General features: G+C 38.2%; 3 protein-coding genes across 4 annotated transcripts; all 3 read right to left on the minus strand.

Moving 5' to 3' along the window:
- Nucleotides 1-3,095: 3,095 nt before the first annotated feature.
- On the minus strand, nt 3,096-4,161 carry LOC106315071. The gene is made up of 3 exons (XM_013752844.1): nt 3,871-4,161; nt 3,707-3,799; nt 3,096-3,638 (listed from the first exon to the last, which is right to left on the minus strand). Exons 1-3 carry the CDS (start codon nt 4,159-4,161, stop codon nt 3,096-3,098), a joined length of 927 nt encoding a protein of 308 aa, XP_013608298.1.
- A 2,948-nt stretch (nt 4,162-7,109) lies between these two features.
- On the minus strand, nt 7,110-8,702 carry LOC106316160 (UDP-glycosyltransferase 76E2-like). Its single transcript, XM_013754032.1, has 2 exons — nt 8,168-8,702; nt 7,110-8,093 (listed from the first exon to the last, which is right to left on the minus strand). Exons 1-2 carry the CDS (start codon nt 8,652-8,654, stop codon nt 7,219-7,221), a joined length of 1,362 nt encoding a protein of 453 aa, XP_013609486.1. The 5' UTR covers nt 8,655-8,702; the 3' UTR covers nt 7,110-7,218.
- Nucleotides 8,703-13,114: 4,412 nt separating this feature from the next.
- LOC106318875 (pentatricopeptide repeat-containing protein At5g59600) lies at nt 13,115-15,537 on the minus strand. 2 transcript variants are annotated; one of them, XR_001265379.1, is made up of 3 exons: nt 13,835-15,537; nt 13,283-13,504; nt 13,115-13,196 (listed from the first exon to the last, which is right to left on the minus strand). XR_001265379.1 is itself a non-coding variant. In XM_013757028.1 (1 exon), exon 1 carries the CDS (start codon nt 15,422-15,424, stop codon nt 13,820-13,822), a length of 1,605 nt encoding a protein of 534 aa, XP_013612482.1. In that variant the 5' UTR covers nt 15,425-15,536; the 3' UTR covers nt 13,621-13,819. The 2 variants fall into 2 exon arrangements, 1 of the variants encoding a protein (XP_013612482.1); XM_013757028.1 differs by lacking the exons at nt 13,115-13,196; nt 13,283-13,504 and having other exon boundaries at nt 13,621-15,536.
- Between the last annotated feature and the right edge of the window lie 65 nt (nt 15,538-15,602).

Raw genomic sequence — 15,602 nt, forward strand, 5'->3', positions numbered from 1 at the left:
AAAACCTGCATTTATCTTCTCCTTCATGACTATACTTAATAGAATGGTAACTCACTATAGGTTATATAATTAATAAAAGTTATAATCCAAACTGGGTATATAAAACATGAAAACAACCCAGATCCGAATTCGAAATGCGCAGAAAATTAAAAAAAAACGGTGGAATACAATGGCAAGATATAACTGATACTGATCATTGGTGGTCGTCAGGACTGCAGCTCCTACTCTGTCCTGGTGCTCGTCTGCTCCATGGAGGCGTGAACCTCGCTCTGCATCGGCTGCTCCATCGGATGGTTCATCTCATGCGTCGTCTCCAGTCATACCAGCAGCCTCTGAAGTCTGTGGAGCGCGGCAGCAGGAAGGAGTAGGTGGACATCTAATCTTTGCAAGTGCACCCCACACAGTCTGCATCATCGTCGAGAGCTTGACCGGCGTATCCGCAGTCCAGGCGAACTGCTGCTGCTGTGCACCATCTAATGGTGGTGCTCTAGAATCAAACTGACCAGTATATGATGGTAACAAATACTTCATGGAAGGGTCTGAAGTATGATCGACTGAGATATCCGGAATGGTGTCATTCTCACATTGTGTCTGCGCATGACCCGAAGAAGAAGAACCACGACGACGTTTTGAAGCTGGTGGAGGAGGCGTGTAAAGAACTTCAACAAGAGGCATGAACTCCATGTTCTCCACAGACGTCAGAGATGTAATAGCGGGCTGTGGAAGCTTGCAATGAAGGATTGTCCCAACAGGCATGGTAAAACGGTAAATTTTACCAGAGTGGAGGATCTTGGTGTTTAGGAAGAACTGGGCATCAAATCTGTCAATCGTATCCACACAAGGAGTATCCGAAAGATCTATATCATGGTGTTTGTAGATCCGAGTAAGTAGACTGCCAATAGACTCATCCAAAGGGTTCTTGTCAAGAGGATGAAGACCCCTAAACTTCCTTTCAAACAACATCTGAGCAAACAACGCTCCCATGTTTACCGAAAGCTCTGCTGGAGGTTCATCTGTAACGTCATACGTCGGCCTGAGAGATAATGGCAGCCCATAGTGAATAAGCTGCACTTCATCCTTAGTATGTGATCCTGCTTCTGACTTTCCAGTAGAAGATGACCCAGATATTTTGCTACCACTCGCAAGACCGGGTTTCTGAGCATTGCAAGTTTAAATTCCCGAGATACATAATAACTGTCTGCAATCTTGCCCCACAACAGGTAAGCACAAGGGAACTTGGGCAAAGAGCATGCCTCATGTCGGGTCTCAAATCCGAATAGTGTACGCAGCTCATGTATAGACATCTCATAAAGGAGTCCTCTGCATAGGAATGTAAGTTTACCTTCGCTAGCAACTTTGTTTACCTCGGATTTGTAGTGCAACTCAACTGAAGAGAGGAACTGTATAACCAAGTCTGGATATAAGGGTTAAGGATCGTAGCCAAGAGTCCCAAGTCCCATGTTTTCCCACATCTTTTTGACATCACGCAGAATTCCCAACTCCTTTGTAGTGTAATCACAGATGAACTTTGTTGGTTTCAATCTCATCCGCTGCAAACCATTGTAGAGAATACAGTGGTAATCACTCCAACCAGCATAGTAATCGCGGTTTGCGTAGGATGCAAGTTCTTTCAGCATCTTCTTACTTGAGATATGTCGGTTATGAATTGTAGGGAGTTTAGAGAATGGAGTCAATGGGTCATGAGGCCAAGGGGCTGCTTCGCGAGGCTCATCACTTTCGGGCTGAGCTGAGGTCAAAGCAGTTGTTGTGTCACGTGTCTGTGTTGCCGCTGGTGCTGCTTCCTTGGTCTTTTTCGGTGCTCCTTTTTTCACCATTTTCAGCAAACAACCTTTAACAAATGAGTTCTCAAAGGTAAAACCGAGTAAATTGGCATGGATAATGATTCAACACCAATGCAACTAAACAACTAACATTAAAGCCTCAGCAATCTCACTCTATTAATTCCAAAATTCGAAAAACTTTTTTAAGAAGTAACCTTAATTTCTTAAATCAAACTTAAAACTACGAATTAAGGCATGAGCTATATGGAAAATCGTCCCTAATCATCACCCTAACACACGGTTTAAGCCAAAACAACTTAAAAAACTAAATAATTTCACCTTTTGCTATTTGAATTTCGAACAATAGAAGTGGAGATAGAGTTTTATACCTTTGCAGATCGACCGAAAGACTGGTAGATTCGGAAATAGCTCACGAAATTGTGTGGGTTAGGCTCAAGAATCGTCCAAATCGGAGTTAAATCGAGAGAGATAGGGTTTTCATCCCATTTTCTCAAGAACAATTGGGGAAGGAGATAAAAGTGAGGGTTTAATCTAAGTCTCTCACGATTTTATTCATAAAATCGTGTTAGTCCGGTTCAAATTAAGTGGGTATCAAACCAGATTTAACCGACGAAAACCATGAAATCGATTTGAGAGACTTATCTGGGTGCAGGATCGATCGATCTCAAAGACATATCGATCGATCTACACGCGATCGAGCTTTGCCGAACGAGCGTACTGGAACAGGTCGATCAGAATATACTGCGTGTTTTTTTTGTTTTTTCTGCATAATAATCACGATCGACCGACTGGATCGACCGGGTACTTTCAGAACGATCGATCTGTCTAGATCGAGCTTTTCCGGATCGACCAGTTAGTTTTGATCGATCGATCAAAACTAGGCAGACCGGTTTTGCAATTGTTTTTTGAGTTTAGGGAATGTTATGGTTTCTCAATTGATAATGTTGTCTTTCATTTTGTAAACTCGTATATAGCAAAAAAACCATTATAACATAAACTTTTTAGGTTATAACATTAACTCCTAAAATCATTACAAAATAAGTCTAAAAAAGCATAATCAACAATAAATCATAAATCATCAATCTCAACATACTCGGCAGGCTTACTACAGTTATTAGGCTCATACTTTGACATTCTCTCAATCAATTCTGGATCATTAGCTGCTTCCCATAGACCCCACACAATCTTTATCCGAGCTCCCCAGATGTTATCATCACTCACCAAAAATATCTCCAACCCAAGCACGTGGCATTCGATGTGTTTTATAGTGTACACACCACAATGACAATTAAGTCAGTTAAGACCACTCATAGGTACATAGGAAACATTGTACGGAGTGATGGTGAGATGCTTCTGCACTGTCAATGACTGAACGGCCTTGACAATCCGAGGAATAAGCTGCGCGAAAGCTTCCACTTCCTTGATTTTTTTTCTACCCCCGCAATCAAACACCTGGATATTCCTAGTCTCAAACTGCTCAGTTTTCTCTGAAGCTGTCCAGAGTTGTGTAACCTCAGTCTCAATCTTACCCAACCTGTCCGAGAACTGCTGACAGAATTTCTCCCCAAAAGTAGTAAAAGAAGCTTGTACCAGACCCCCCAAGTTTTTCATATATGTGTCAATATTCCCTTTTGATGAAGCAGCTAGCTGGCACAGGACATTCTTCTTCCTTGACTCCGCTCCTCGGTCCGCATGCTTTCTATTGTTTCTTCCCGAAACATCAGCTGTGCCATCAACATTCTCTGCAACATGACTATTCTCACCCCTCTCAGTATCAGCTGCTTGATTCTCTTCTTTTTTCTTCGCCAGCTTCCTCAAATTCGGAGCTCGTAGCTTCTTTTTACTCCCCAAACATGATTGTTCCACTCATGTTTTCTATTGATCATATCCAAAATGCGATCTACTCTTTCATCTTTCTTCTCATCCTTCTCTACAAAATCAGTTGCCAAAAGGATCACTCCATCTATGTGGGATTCCATGAATGAATGCAAAATCCCCTAAAAACAATCAAATCATTAGTAAAGTGAACAAGACAATAAACATTTTTATTAGAAAAATATATGCATACCTTTTTTGGGAATAAGTTCTCAACGCCAATGATATCTTCATAAGAACATTTTGCACATCCTCTCCAATTACCACACAGAGGACCTGTAAAATTTTTGCTGACTTTTGTGCCACAAATCTCTCCTAAAGCAGGAACAACTTCCATTATCCAAATCTGGAAACCAAACAAGAATCCTTCCATCATATACCCCTCCTTCTGCTCCAATTTATGCTTTGTTTTATCAATCTGCTTCAGAAGAAAATCAAACGAGTACAGACCCCATGGGTAATTCCGAAGCTTCTCCAAATCCATCGCCAACTTCATCTACATATGCGGGATATTCACTTTCTCATCCTTCCCCATCACCACACCTATAATAACGCAAAGATATATCAGTCTCACCCTATCAACCCAAGTCCAGGTTCCAAATGCTTCTTTTTTATGATCTGCAAGTTTATTTTTCCATTTGTCTTTATCTGTTTGCTCCGAAAACCATCATCATCTTTCCATGTCACTAACCCACTTTTCTTCTCTCGCTTCACTTTCAGACCAGTGACAGCATGATACTCTTGCAATCAAAAATGCAGAGGCCTCCTAGTGAAAGTGAACCACTTCTCATGTCTCTTGCTTGTCATCAACTCCTTACACAAAAAAGAGTGTACCAACCTCGCCGAAAACTTCAGATCATTCTTCTGGATAACCATAATATGCGAAAATGGGATCTTTCATAACTTCATCGAATTCTGGCTCCATTTTTTCCTTCAGCAACTCGGGAAGTTTTAGTTGGCAGCTGTTATTAATCTTCTTAACCTGAGGTTCCAACCCCTCACCGTATAAACGACTAGGCAACTCCAACTCCATACCTAAAAATTGAATACAATACAACACAATAGTTATTAATAACAAATATCACAGCTCAGTTAAATAATGTCTCTTAATACTCTATCAATAACCAGTGTCAACAAAACCTAAAAGAATTAGCATTCTCACTGTATCAATTCCAATTTTCGGGTGTTTTGATTTTTTTTTAAGAACAAAACCTAAAATTCCTAAATCTATCCAAAAAATATGATTTAAGCCATGGGTTGTGTACAAAATCGTCTCTAATCATCACCTTAACACATGATTGAAGCCTAAACATCCTAACAAACTCAAAAAATTAACCTTTTACCTTTCTATTTTCAAACTCTAGAAAGAAGTGGAGATAGAGTTTCATACCTTTGCAGAACGAACTAAAGAGTGATAGATTCGTAAAAAGCTCACGAAATCATATGGGTTAGGCCGAAGAATCGTCCAAATCAGAGTGAAATTGAGTGAGTTAGGGTTTATGAACTTGGGTGAGACTTTGATTTTCTCCCCCTTTGTTTGTGAATGGGAAATTATGGGTTTCATCCCAAAGAAATCGACTTTAAAGAGTTGAAATCATGCTTGGTCGGTTTAAATCAAGTGGGAATCAATCCGAATATAATCGAAGAAAACCAAAAAATCGATTTGGGATACTTCCCTGGGCACGGGATCGATCGATCTGTATTGAGAGATCGGTCGATCTATATAAATCGAGCTTCGCCGATCGAGTGAAATATACCAAGTCTATCAGTATATACTCCGCGTTTTTGTTTTGCATAATGATCGATCGATTCGTTGGACCTTCTAAATTCGGATCGATCGGTCCCGCATGATCGAACTCATTATATATTTTATTTTAAAAATTACAATTTTAAGGGTATTATTGCCATTTTGAAAAAAATTAGTCTAATGGGACATAAAGTAATAGTTATTAGTATAAAAGGACATAGTTAACATTTTTTTGCTCTGAAAAACAATTTTCCCTAAAACTTATTTGCTTATCATTTGTAGGACAGCGTCTCATGTTTGTTCGACTTATTAATTGTTTCTTTCTTTGGATAATGAAAACAGTATCAGATAGGATTGCCATGCTTTAATCTATTAGTTAACCATCTATATTTGTCTGAATAAATAAAATCTATCGAATCTTGTAAAGGTGGCAGATTTATTAGAGTTAAATAGTCATTCTGGTGGGAATTTTCTCATTCATTAGAAATATCCCTTTGATTGTGTTAAGAGGGTCACACACCAATAAACTCCCAACCAGTGGAAGAAAGTGACATTCCAACAATAAGGCCAATGCATTATGTTATTTTTTTTCCCTTTCTATGGCCAAGAAGGGTTCCGTGTTTTTTTAATTATTATTTAAGATTTAAAGAGTTATAGTTTTAGGCTTTTAGCCATTGGTGTCTCTGTCTCATTTAAATTCCACAATGTTTTTTTTTCACATCATAGGCTAACATATTATCTCCATTGTATACACGTGGGAGGGGTCCCTTCCTAAAAATTGGAAGTCTCTTGTATTTATTCGACATAGATTCCTTCTTTCAACAACCAAGAACCAATGATATAGCTTGATCATAAACCTAGAAATATAGAAAATACTCTACAACATTAAAAGAAAAATATTAACTAGATATTCTCTTTTTTTTTTTGTTTGTAACAAACTAGATACTCTCTATCTTTCACAAAGAATGTCATTTTAACACTTTTTGGTTACACAAAAATATCATTTTAAAAATTTAATTCAATTTATACATAATTTAGTCTTAATATTAGTTTTAAAATGCAGTATTTTTTGAATAAATTTATTTTTCAAACACTATTAGTTAAAGAGATATAATTATTAAAAATAACAATGTATTTAAATTAGTATCTTAATTGTAGGAAAATGTCAAAGTGACTATTTTTATGAAAAAGATAAAAGCATTTCTTATAACAAGTACTTTAAAGATTGTTAGGTTTAAGTAATCATTATTATTATTTTTGACCGAAGGCTTAGTAGTATCATTAATGTGAGCCAGTTGTATGGAGATCCTCATTTGTGTCAGAGGCCTTTCAAACTGAGAGGACTCCTCTTCATACTCCCCAGTCCCCACCATCAGCAATTCAAGAGCAGATTTAGCAGAGAACATGAACACATGCAGCAACTGACTCTGACAGACCTATTAATTTCCCCTACAAAGTCTTTACAGCCTTACTCAGAAACTAAACTGGCCCTATTAGACACTGTTGAGCTGTTTGCCGTGGTGACAAAGTGACAATAATTGAAGTTACTTAAAGGGTTCAAGTGATGGAACTAGTTGGTCTCAGCAACTGTAGTTGAGAATCTCAAGCCTTTCATTTAGAGTAACCCGGACAAAAAGCTTGTCTCCAAATAAGGAAAGTCTTTTATTTAGTGAAAACTGCCAAAACATTACACTTCAAATAGAAATTACATGCCCATTTTCTATGCTATTTTGCTACATAATGCCAAATAAGTAGTATATTCTAATACACTTTTGACTTTGCTGCTAAATGGAACTATTCATCTTTAAAGGAATTGATGAAGTCGTCTAATGAGCTGCATGAGGAACCTCCACTTCTAACAGAGGATTCAAGCTTCTCTTTCAGTTCAATAGCTCTCTTCCTCATATATGCTCCTTCTTCATCCACAAGCAACCTCTTCACCGCTCTCTCCACATCTTCTTTCTCAAGCTCTCCCTCCAATTGAACCCCAATTCTCCAAACATTCTCCAAGTACCTAGCATTGACTTTCTGATCTCCAGTAAAAGGCCTACATATCATTGGAACACCTTCCCCAATGCTCTCCAACGTCGAGTTCCATCCACAGTGGCTCCAAAACCCTCCTACTGCAGGATGTTTGAGAACTTCCATCTGCGGGGCCCATTTAACAATGTAACCTCTCTCTGAGACCAGCTTGGTGAACTCCTCTGGTAAGGACTCTGTCCACTCCGAGGCAGGAATAGAACCGGGTCGGATCACCCACAAGAAAGATTGGTTGCTATTACTCAACCCCCAAGCCATCTCCAACGTGTCTTTGGATTCCATTAGAGCTAAGCTCCCTAAGCTTATGTATATAACTGATCTTGGTTTCTGCATGTTCAACCACTCGATGCAGCTCCTGTCCTCTTCAAGCAAACTAGAAGGTGCAGAAGCTGCAATGTGAAGAGGGCCTATAGGATAAACTGGAACTTGTAGTTCTCGTTGCAACCGTGCCAAAGAAGAGCTCTCTAGACAGTTTGCTGTATTAATGATAACAGCTGAAGCTGTTCCAGTGTTAACAGTTTCACTGTAAACACGTGGAATACTCTCTAATGGTCCAAAAGCAGAAGTTGGTAGGTCCTTGTACCTTAAAGGATGCAACCCTGGAAACAGCTTGTCTTGCAGTTCAAGATCTGCATAGTAGGAAAACCGAACCGGTTTAATTAGTCTAAATAAATTTTGAAATCGAGTTAAGAACCTGGAGTACCTTTCATGTCGATCAAGAACTTATCTGCGTTGACTTTGGCAATAACAGAGCGGCAGAGAAAGGCAGTAGCACTTGTAGTACTGAAGACAACACTAGGAAGTTGAAACTCCTTAGCAGCAGCTTTTGAGAGAGACATGTACTCATCGTAGATGACACAAGCAATCTCATCATCGTCACCTTGTTCCTTCAATATCTGACCTAAACATTGCTTGAAGCTTGCCTCGCAGGCTTGATTGAGCTTCATCAAAAACTGGACTGGTCCGAGGTTTTTGAGATCAGAATCTGTTAAGCTACCAGGGATGGTGAGAAAGTTAAAGTCAGAGAAGTCTTTGGAAGAGCTAACTCGATTATACTGTGTCTGAATAACGGTGATGGAGAAGCCTTTAGAGTGAAGAGCTTTCCCAAGTTGCATAATAGGAGTGACATGTCCTTGTGCTGGTACTGGAACCAACACTATCCTTCTCTTCTTGACTAGCTTTTCATCCATATTGTGTAGGAATGGGAGACAGATATGAGGATACTATTACATAGAGAGATCTAGGATCTGAATCTGATATATAGTTAGGAGACTTAAGACACGTGAGATATACATTTACTGTTCCTGGTCTCAAGATTTTTAAATTTATTTTCTTAGTTGGAAAATTCAGATCTGATGGTTAGGGGAAGCTTTAAAAACTTTTCTTAATTGTGTGCAAGGACCAGCAGAAGCACAAGCACGTGGCTGGTGGCTGGACTATTAGTAGTAAAGATTCTGACTTATTATGGAATTGGCGAAAATATTAAAGGCTTTATACGCTTGTCTTCTTTCTGATAAAGTCTATCTTCTCTTTGGTGGATAATATCAACATAAAATGTTTATGATGAAATGGTTTTCCGTCATTGAGAAAGTTTTCGGCGTGATTGAAAGACTTGATGACAAAATGGTTCAATCACTGAAAAAAGTCGCGTTTCTCTTTCATCTATGTTTCCTCTCTTCCATCTTTCACAGGGAAGAGAGAAAACGACTTTCTTTAGATCGCCGGTTTTCTCCGGCTTAGCTTTCCGATCGTCGGGCTTAGGTCTCCGGGTAGTGGTGGCTTCTATAGCATCCTACGCCGGCTTTGTCTCCGGGAAGCGGTAGCTCCGGTAACACCGTCTTCGTCGGCTTCTCCCCGGGAGTTCCCGAGTTAGTGTTCCAATCTACGCTTCTTCTCTTCATCTGCCCAATCGACTTTTGGTCTGAGGTTCCATGTTCTTTTTCTTCTCCTTGGTTAGGGTCGACTAGTCTTCAAGCTTATTTGAATCAATAAAGATGGTGGTTCGCTCGCTTAAGGAAGTTGGAGCTCTGGATCGATTGTAGACGATTGTTATCTCTTTTTGAAGCGTAGATTCGTCGGTCAAGATCTTTCGACATGAGCTTTGGTGGATCGATCTTTTTATCGATTTATTATCGGGTTTGACTTCGTCGATGGCGGAGCTTGGTCGTGCCTCTTCTCTGACTCCGGAGGAAGATGTCGGCTTCTCGCTTGGACCCGTGTCTTATGGTTTGCTGACGCAACCGTACACGTGTGGTGTGGACGCGGTATTTTCTCCAACGGTTTTCTTCTTTGGACTTTTGGGCCGAAAGTTGGTTTTGTATAGTTTGGGCTATTGCTCCTATGTTTTTCTTATGTTTGGGTCATGTATATTGGGCTTGGTTCTCTTAATAAAATACCAGTGAAGAGAAAAAAAAAAAGACTTCATGACACATCGCTCAGTCTTGTTGGCGCTATCCCGACTTGTTTAGCTATATCTTGAAGCTTATCACAGTTGACAAAGTCATCTGTCGTTTACTTTGGTTATGTAAAATACAACAGTATATGAGTTGTGTAAGTTCCATAACTTTAGGTTTAGTTTTTGTCTTCTTTTCGTAGTTGGAGTAGCTAGTTTTGTCTTTTTCATAATTTTAGGTTTGGTTATAAAAGGGTAACTAGATTTTAATCCGCGCTATCAAAACGCGAAATTGTTTTTCTTTTAAAATTTTATTTGTAAAAAGTAATATTTTTCAAAAATTTATTAATAATAAATTTGTAATTTTCCGCTTTCATCATTATTATTTTTATGCTGATTAATTTGATAAACTTTTGGGACTTTTATAGGTTCCTAGTACATTTTTCCGTAAATATTTTTGGAATTTTTAAAAAAATACAATTTAAAAGTTGGTGTAAACACAACTTTTTAGTTTTATAAAAAAATTGTTGATAATTTATAATAAGTCAATTTTTAGAAATGAATTAATATGGACGATATATTCTTAGGAATAAAATCTTTTGGTTTAGGAATAAATCGCCTAGTTGAGAAGTTCATATATTAATGGTTTTTCTCAAATCATATAAAATCTATTGAAGCGGATCCTAACTACTTTTGGTATTAAGTTACCGTAATATAAAATATAATATATTGTTTGAAATATGTTTCCATTAAATGCATATACTTATGCCCAATTTAGTATATGTAGTTTGTTAATACATATTGTCTACCCCAAGTTATATTTTTTTTTTAATATATTGAAGTATAGATTTGAGTGTTGCCAATATTTTAGGAAATTTATTTCCGTAACAGTTATGAAACAATATATACATTTATCTATGATTGATAGTTTGAAAATTTGGATAAAAAGTAAATTTAATTGAATGAAATCTAGATGATATAATTGCTTTCGTTATATAATTTTTGAATTTTTTTTTGTAGTGTCCAATGTTAGTTTCTGTTAAGTTTTCGTTATATGTTAGAGATTAAGACTTGTATTTAGTATTTTTTTTAACGCTGATTTATTATGATATTACAATTATGAAAAAAATTACATAGACGATCCGATAACCGACAATACTACCTGTCTTATAAGGATCTACGCCTAACTGCATCACCTGAGCCGTGATACGAAGATCACGCCTGACCGAGTTTACTTGCACCATGTTGAAGATCCCCTCTAAGCCTTTTTTTCGTAGTCTCTATAATTGTTTAATAAATCGCTTTCTTCGAAAATTGAAACTTGAACCTACTGGTATAAAAGCATTAATGAACCCTTAGTCAAACCATTAGTTTTAAGGAAGCTTGCACAAATAGTATTTTTCTTTAGGATATAGAGTTTGTATAGTTAGAATTAATGGGTGGGTCATAGACAGTAATAATTACAATACCTTGTTTTGATGGGCTTTGAGATTATGATAAAATTTGGTTGCAATGCATTAGTCGTTTATTAATTAATTAGATGACTTTTGATTTTGAATGGTGGTAATAAATGTTCACGTTTTTATTAAAAGAATATAGAAAAGGTAGTGGTAGTATATTGTAGATAACTTGAAAAGTAAGGGCAGAATCTTAGTAGAGATTCTGCTTTAATAAGATGAGTTTGGTTTTGTCGTTTCTTTTTGTAGTTGGAGATTACGTATTCGATTACGTATGTCTCTATTTATAGTAATATCCGAGTCGTTTTTTTTCACCAAATGAATCACATGGCATGTGATGAGTTTTATTTACCGAACCTAAGAACACCTCCATCCATTAGAGCCTCTAATGGGTTATTAAAATTAAATTAGTGGTTACTTTTGTGATTTGATAACTTTAGAACGTTTGGTAATCTATTTAATTTTTTTAAATTTTTTTAATTTTTTTTTAAGTTGAATGATTTAAAAGAAAAGCATACACAAAAATTTAAATAAAAATGACATAAAAACATATTAAAAATACAAATACAAATCGTAAACGAAAAAAAGCCGATTAGTTGAAATCTTGATTTATTTCAAATTTTTGCCATATATTCTCAACCAAATCAGCTTTCGATTGTTGATGTATTGTTCTATTACGAACTCGATTCCTAATGCTCATCATATTGCCGAGATTTGAAGGCATATCTTGTGTTTGGGTGAATGGGGTTTGATTTGAAGAAGAAGAGAGTATCTTCTTTGATCAAACTTGTGGTTACGGTTATTTGACTAGAAGCAGCTAAATATCTCTTTTGTTTTTTTTTTCCTTTTAAATATCTTCTGTGTGTATAAAAACTTAAAAAGTGTACATAGATCAAGAGAATCATATAAAATCACATGTGTAATGAATATTCAAAAACGAGAGCAAGAGAAAGAGTAAACACAACTGATCTAGGGTCAAAAACAGAACAAGAGATTAGACTAACAAAATCACAACTCTTCAATTGAATCCACTTGAAATCTTTGTTACATTACAATGCTTGAAACCTCACAAATAATACATAAAAAAGGTAACAGCTGCTAGATGCGATGCAATGCAATGGTAAGGTTCCTATCTAAATAAGGTCAAGAACTATATAAGCTAATATACATCACAGGGATGATCCTAAATACAGAGATAGATAACTTGCAGATTTCTAAATCCCCTAAATATAACACAATCAGCCAATAACAAAATCAAATCTTATATGGCTCCAGAAGGTGGAGACTTTAACTTGGGTAGCCTAAAGGTGGAAGTGAATAGCTTTGGGATTACTGAAACTGTGGCTGGTGTGGTCTTGTTCTCTCTTTTCCTCTTTGAGCTTTTAATTTCCTGAAATCAAAGATTAAAAAAAAAGATAAGCTGCTTGAGTAAACCAAGACACGCATACTAAAGTAAAGATTCAAAACATCCATACAGTAACCAAAACCTAGAGTATACCAATGAGTATGTTCACAGCTTGCACAAGATTGAAATTTGGTATGAAGAGAAAACAAAAGAGGTTTGTGTTTATCAATTGAAGACCTAACCGTGGCAGCAACACATTCACGATCAGCACCTGCTTGCTCAGCCATCTCAATGCAATGTGAAGCCAGTAGCTCGGTGGCTGAGGCTAGAGCCAGCGTCATCATATTTACTGCAGCTTTCACTGGATGTCACAGACGCTAACCCAGCTGCCAGACTGCGATGGACACAGCTGAATGAACACGGGCTCTCTCCACACGCTCTTTATCTTTCCTCTTTGGGTTCCTCATGGTGTTTGGGTTGGTGTGTTGCTTTTGGTGAAACCACTTTGATAACCTCCCATTCTCTGGATCCAAACACCCTACAAAACCCAACAAAGTCACAAGCTTTACTCAATTCGAAACCCAGAGAAGAATGAATGAAAAGTTTTGAACTTTGGGATCAAACCTCTGCGTTTCTTGGAGAATGAAAGATAATAAGCATCACCGGCACTGGCGGCTACTAAAGCGACGAAGACATTACCGGAGACGACCTACGGAGTCACAGCTTGGGCCTCCTCCGATGATGACGATTCAGGCCTTTGTTTCTCCAAGCTCAGCATCTTATCCAACAAACGGTTGATCTCGTGTTTGATCTTGGGTGATGATTTGGAGAGATTTCTCAAAACATCTGAACATCGACAAAGAAATTTCTCAGACAAAAAAAAAAAGACATTGACGGAGAGGAAGAAAGAGAAGGTCAAAATTTCCCCTTTTTTGTTTTAGCCAATAAAAAAGAGACACATATGAAGTACACCAAGTTACTGTAACATGGTGAAAAACATCCCAACTATAAAAATATGTTAATAATTACACCAGTTTTATGTTACTCCATACCATATATACAAAGCAAATAATTATACGGTAGAAACATCGAAATCAAGTCTCTCTCTCTCTCTCTCTCTCTCTGATAGAACTTCATATCTACCCAGAAGAAACAATAGGATCAAACAGTATTTACCCAGCTGCTGCCTGGAACCCTACTCAACTTCTTCTTCTTTATCATCTTCTTCATCCTAACAACACTTCCCCAACTACCAGCATTGGCATACAAACTGGACAGAAGCAATCTATTCCCTGAGTTCTCTGGTTCAAGTTCTGCTAAGCGCTCTGCTGCAATCCTTGCAAGCTCTATGTTCCCATGATTCCTACACGCACCCAACAAAGCACCCCACACAAACAAGTCCGGCTCCATTAGCATAGCGCTGATCATCTCATAGGCCTCAACAACCTTCCCTGCTCGCCCCAAAAGATCCACCATACAAGCGTAATGCTCCAACCTAGGCTCGATTCTGTACTTGTTCTGCATCAAAAGGAACAACTTCTGTCCAAGATCAGTTAACCCGCCGTGGCTGCAGGCTGTGAGGATGGCCGTGAACGTTAAGTGGTCGAGCCTCTCTCCCGTGGCTTCCATCTGTTCAAACAGTTCAACTGCTTTTTCCGAGAGCCCGTGATTTGCGTAGCAGAAGATCATCGAGTTGAAAGTAACCGTTGTCTTCTTAGTAGTTTTGTGAAACAAGATCATTGCTTCTGAAATGAATCCGCATTTCCCGTACATATCGAGCAAAGCACTTCTAACGAAACCGTGGTCTTCAAGTCCGCTGACTACCGAGTATCCATGAATCTCCTTCCCGTGCTTCACATTCGCGAGCGTGGTACAAGCAGGCAAAAGGGTAGTGATGGTAGCCGAGTTTGGATACAACCCGTGAGCTAACATCTGTTTAAAAGCATCTAAAGCCTTAGCGTTCTGAAAGTTATGTACAAGGCCTGATATAATAGAGGTCCATGACACAACGTCAGGCTTGTGACCATCCAAACACATCATCTCAAGCATCTCAGATACTTTTTCTTCATCTCCGATATGCGAGAATCCTGCAATCAGAGCATTCCAAGTGATAACATCAGGTTGTATCCCCGCTAGTTTCATATCTCCCACCAAGTTCAAAGCTTCATCTGCTTGGCTATTGTTAGCATAACCAGAGATCATAGCATTGAACACAACCAGATCTTGTCCAGACGATTCACTAAACACCTTCCTCGCATTCTCTACCTCCCCAAACTTCGAATACATATCAATAAGCGAGCTAACTATAAAACCATCAGACTCAAACGAACACTTGAGCACCACACAATGCATCATCTTTCCGAACTCTTGGTCAAGCAGATTGCGACTTGCTTTAAGAACACTAGGAACGATGTAAGCATCAAGCTTTAAACCTTCTCCATTCATTTCTCTGAAGATATTTAAAGACTCCTGGTAATACCCGTTTCGAGCACAAGCCCCAATCATGACAACCCATCCACTAATGTCTCTCTTGCGCATTTCATCGAACACCTTCTTAGCGTCTGTAACTTCCCCACATTCCACGTAAAACGCCACAAGCTTAGCTGCAATTCTCGTTAAGCGAGCAATCCCGGATGTTACCAGATGAGCATGAAGCTTTCTTGCCTGGGACAAGAGTCGATCTCGGCCGTTGAATTCGATGAGCTCAGCATAAGAAACGATTGAAGATAACCGTAAAGAACAAGGAATGATGGAGAATCTGTTCATGAATGAGGATGAAAGATTCAAACTTTATCAGAAACAGCATTACGATGTTACATTCCAGTGAAGGAAGTAAAAAAAAAAAATCAGAGAGTTTATCGGACAGAGAAGAACAGAGTTATACGGTACGAACCGGTTTAAATTTCACGGTTGATATATATAACCGGAAATGTAAGGAACGGTT

The sequence above is a fragment of the Brassica oleracea genome, chromosome C9 (genome assembly GCF_000695525.1).
Source record: "Brassica oleracea var. oleracea cultivar TO1000 chromosome C9, BOL, whole genome shotgun sequence".
Lineage (NCBI taxonomy): Eukaryota > Viridiplantae > Streptophyta > Magnoliopsida > Brassicales > Brassicaceae > Brassica > Brassica oleracea.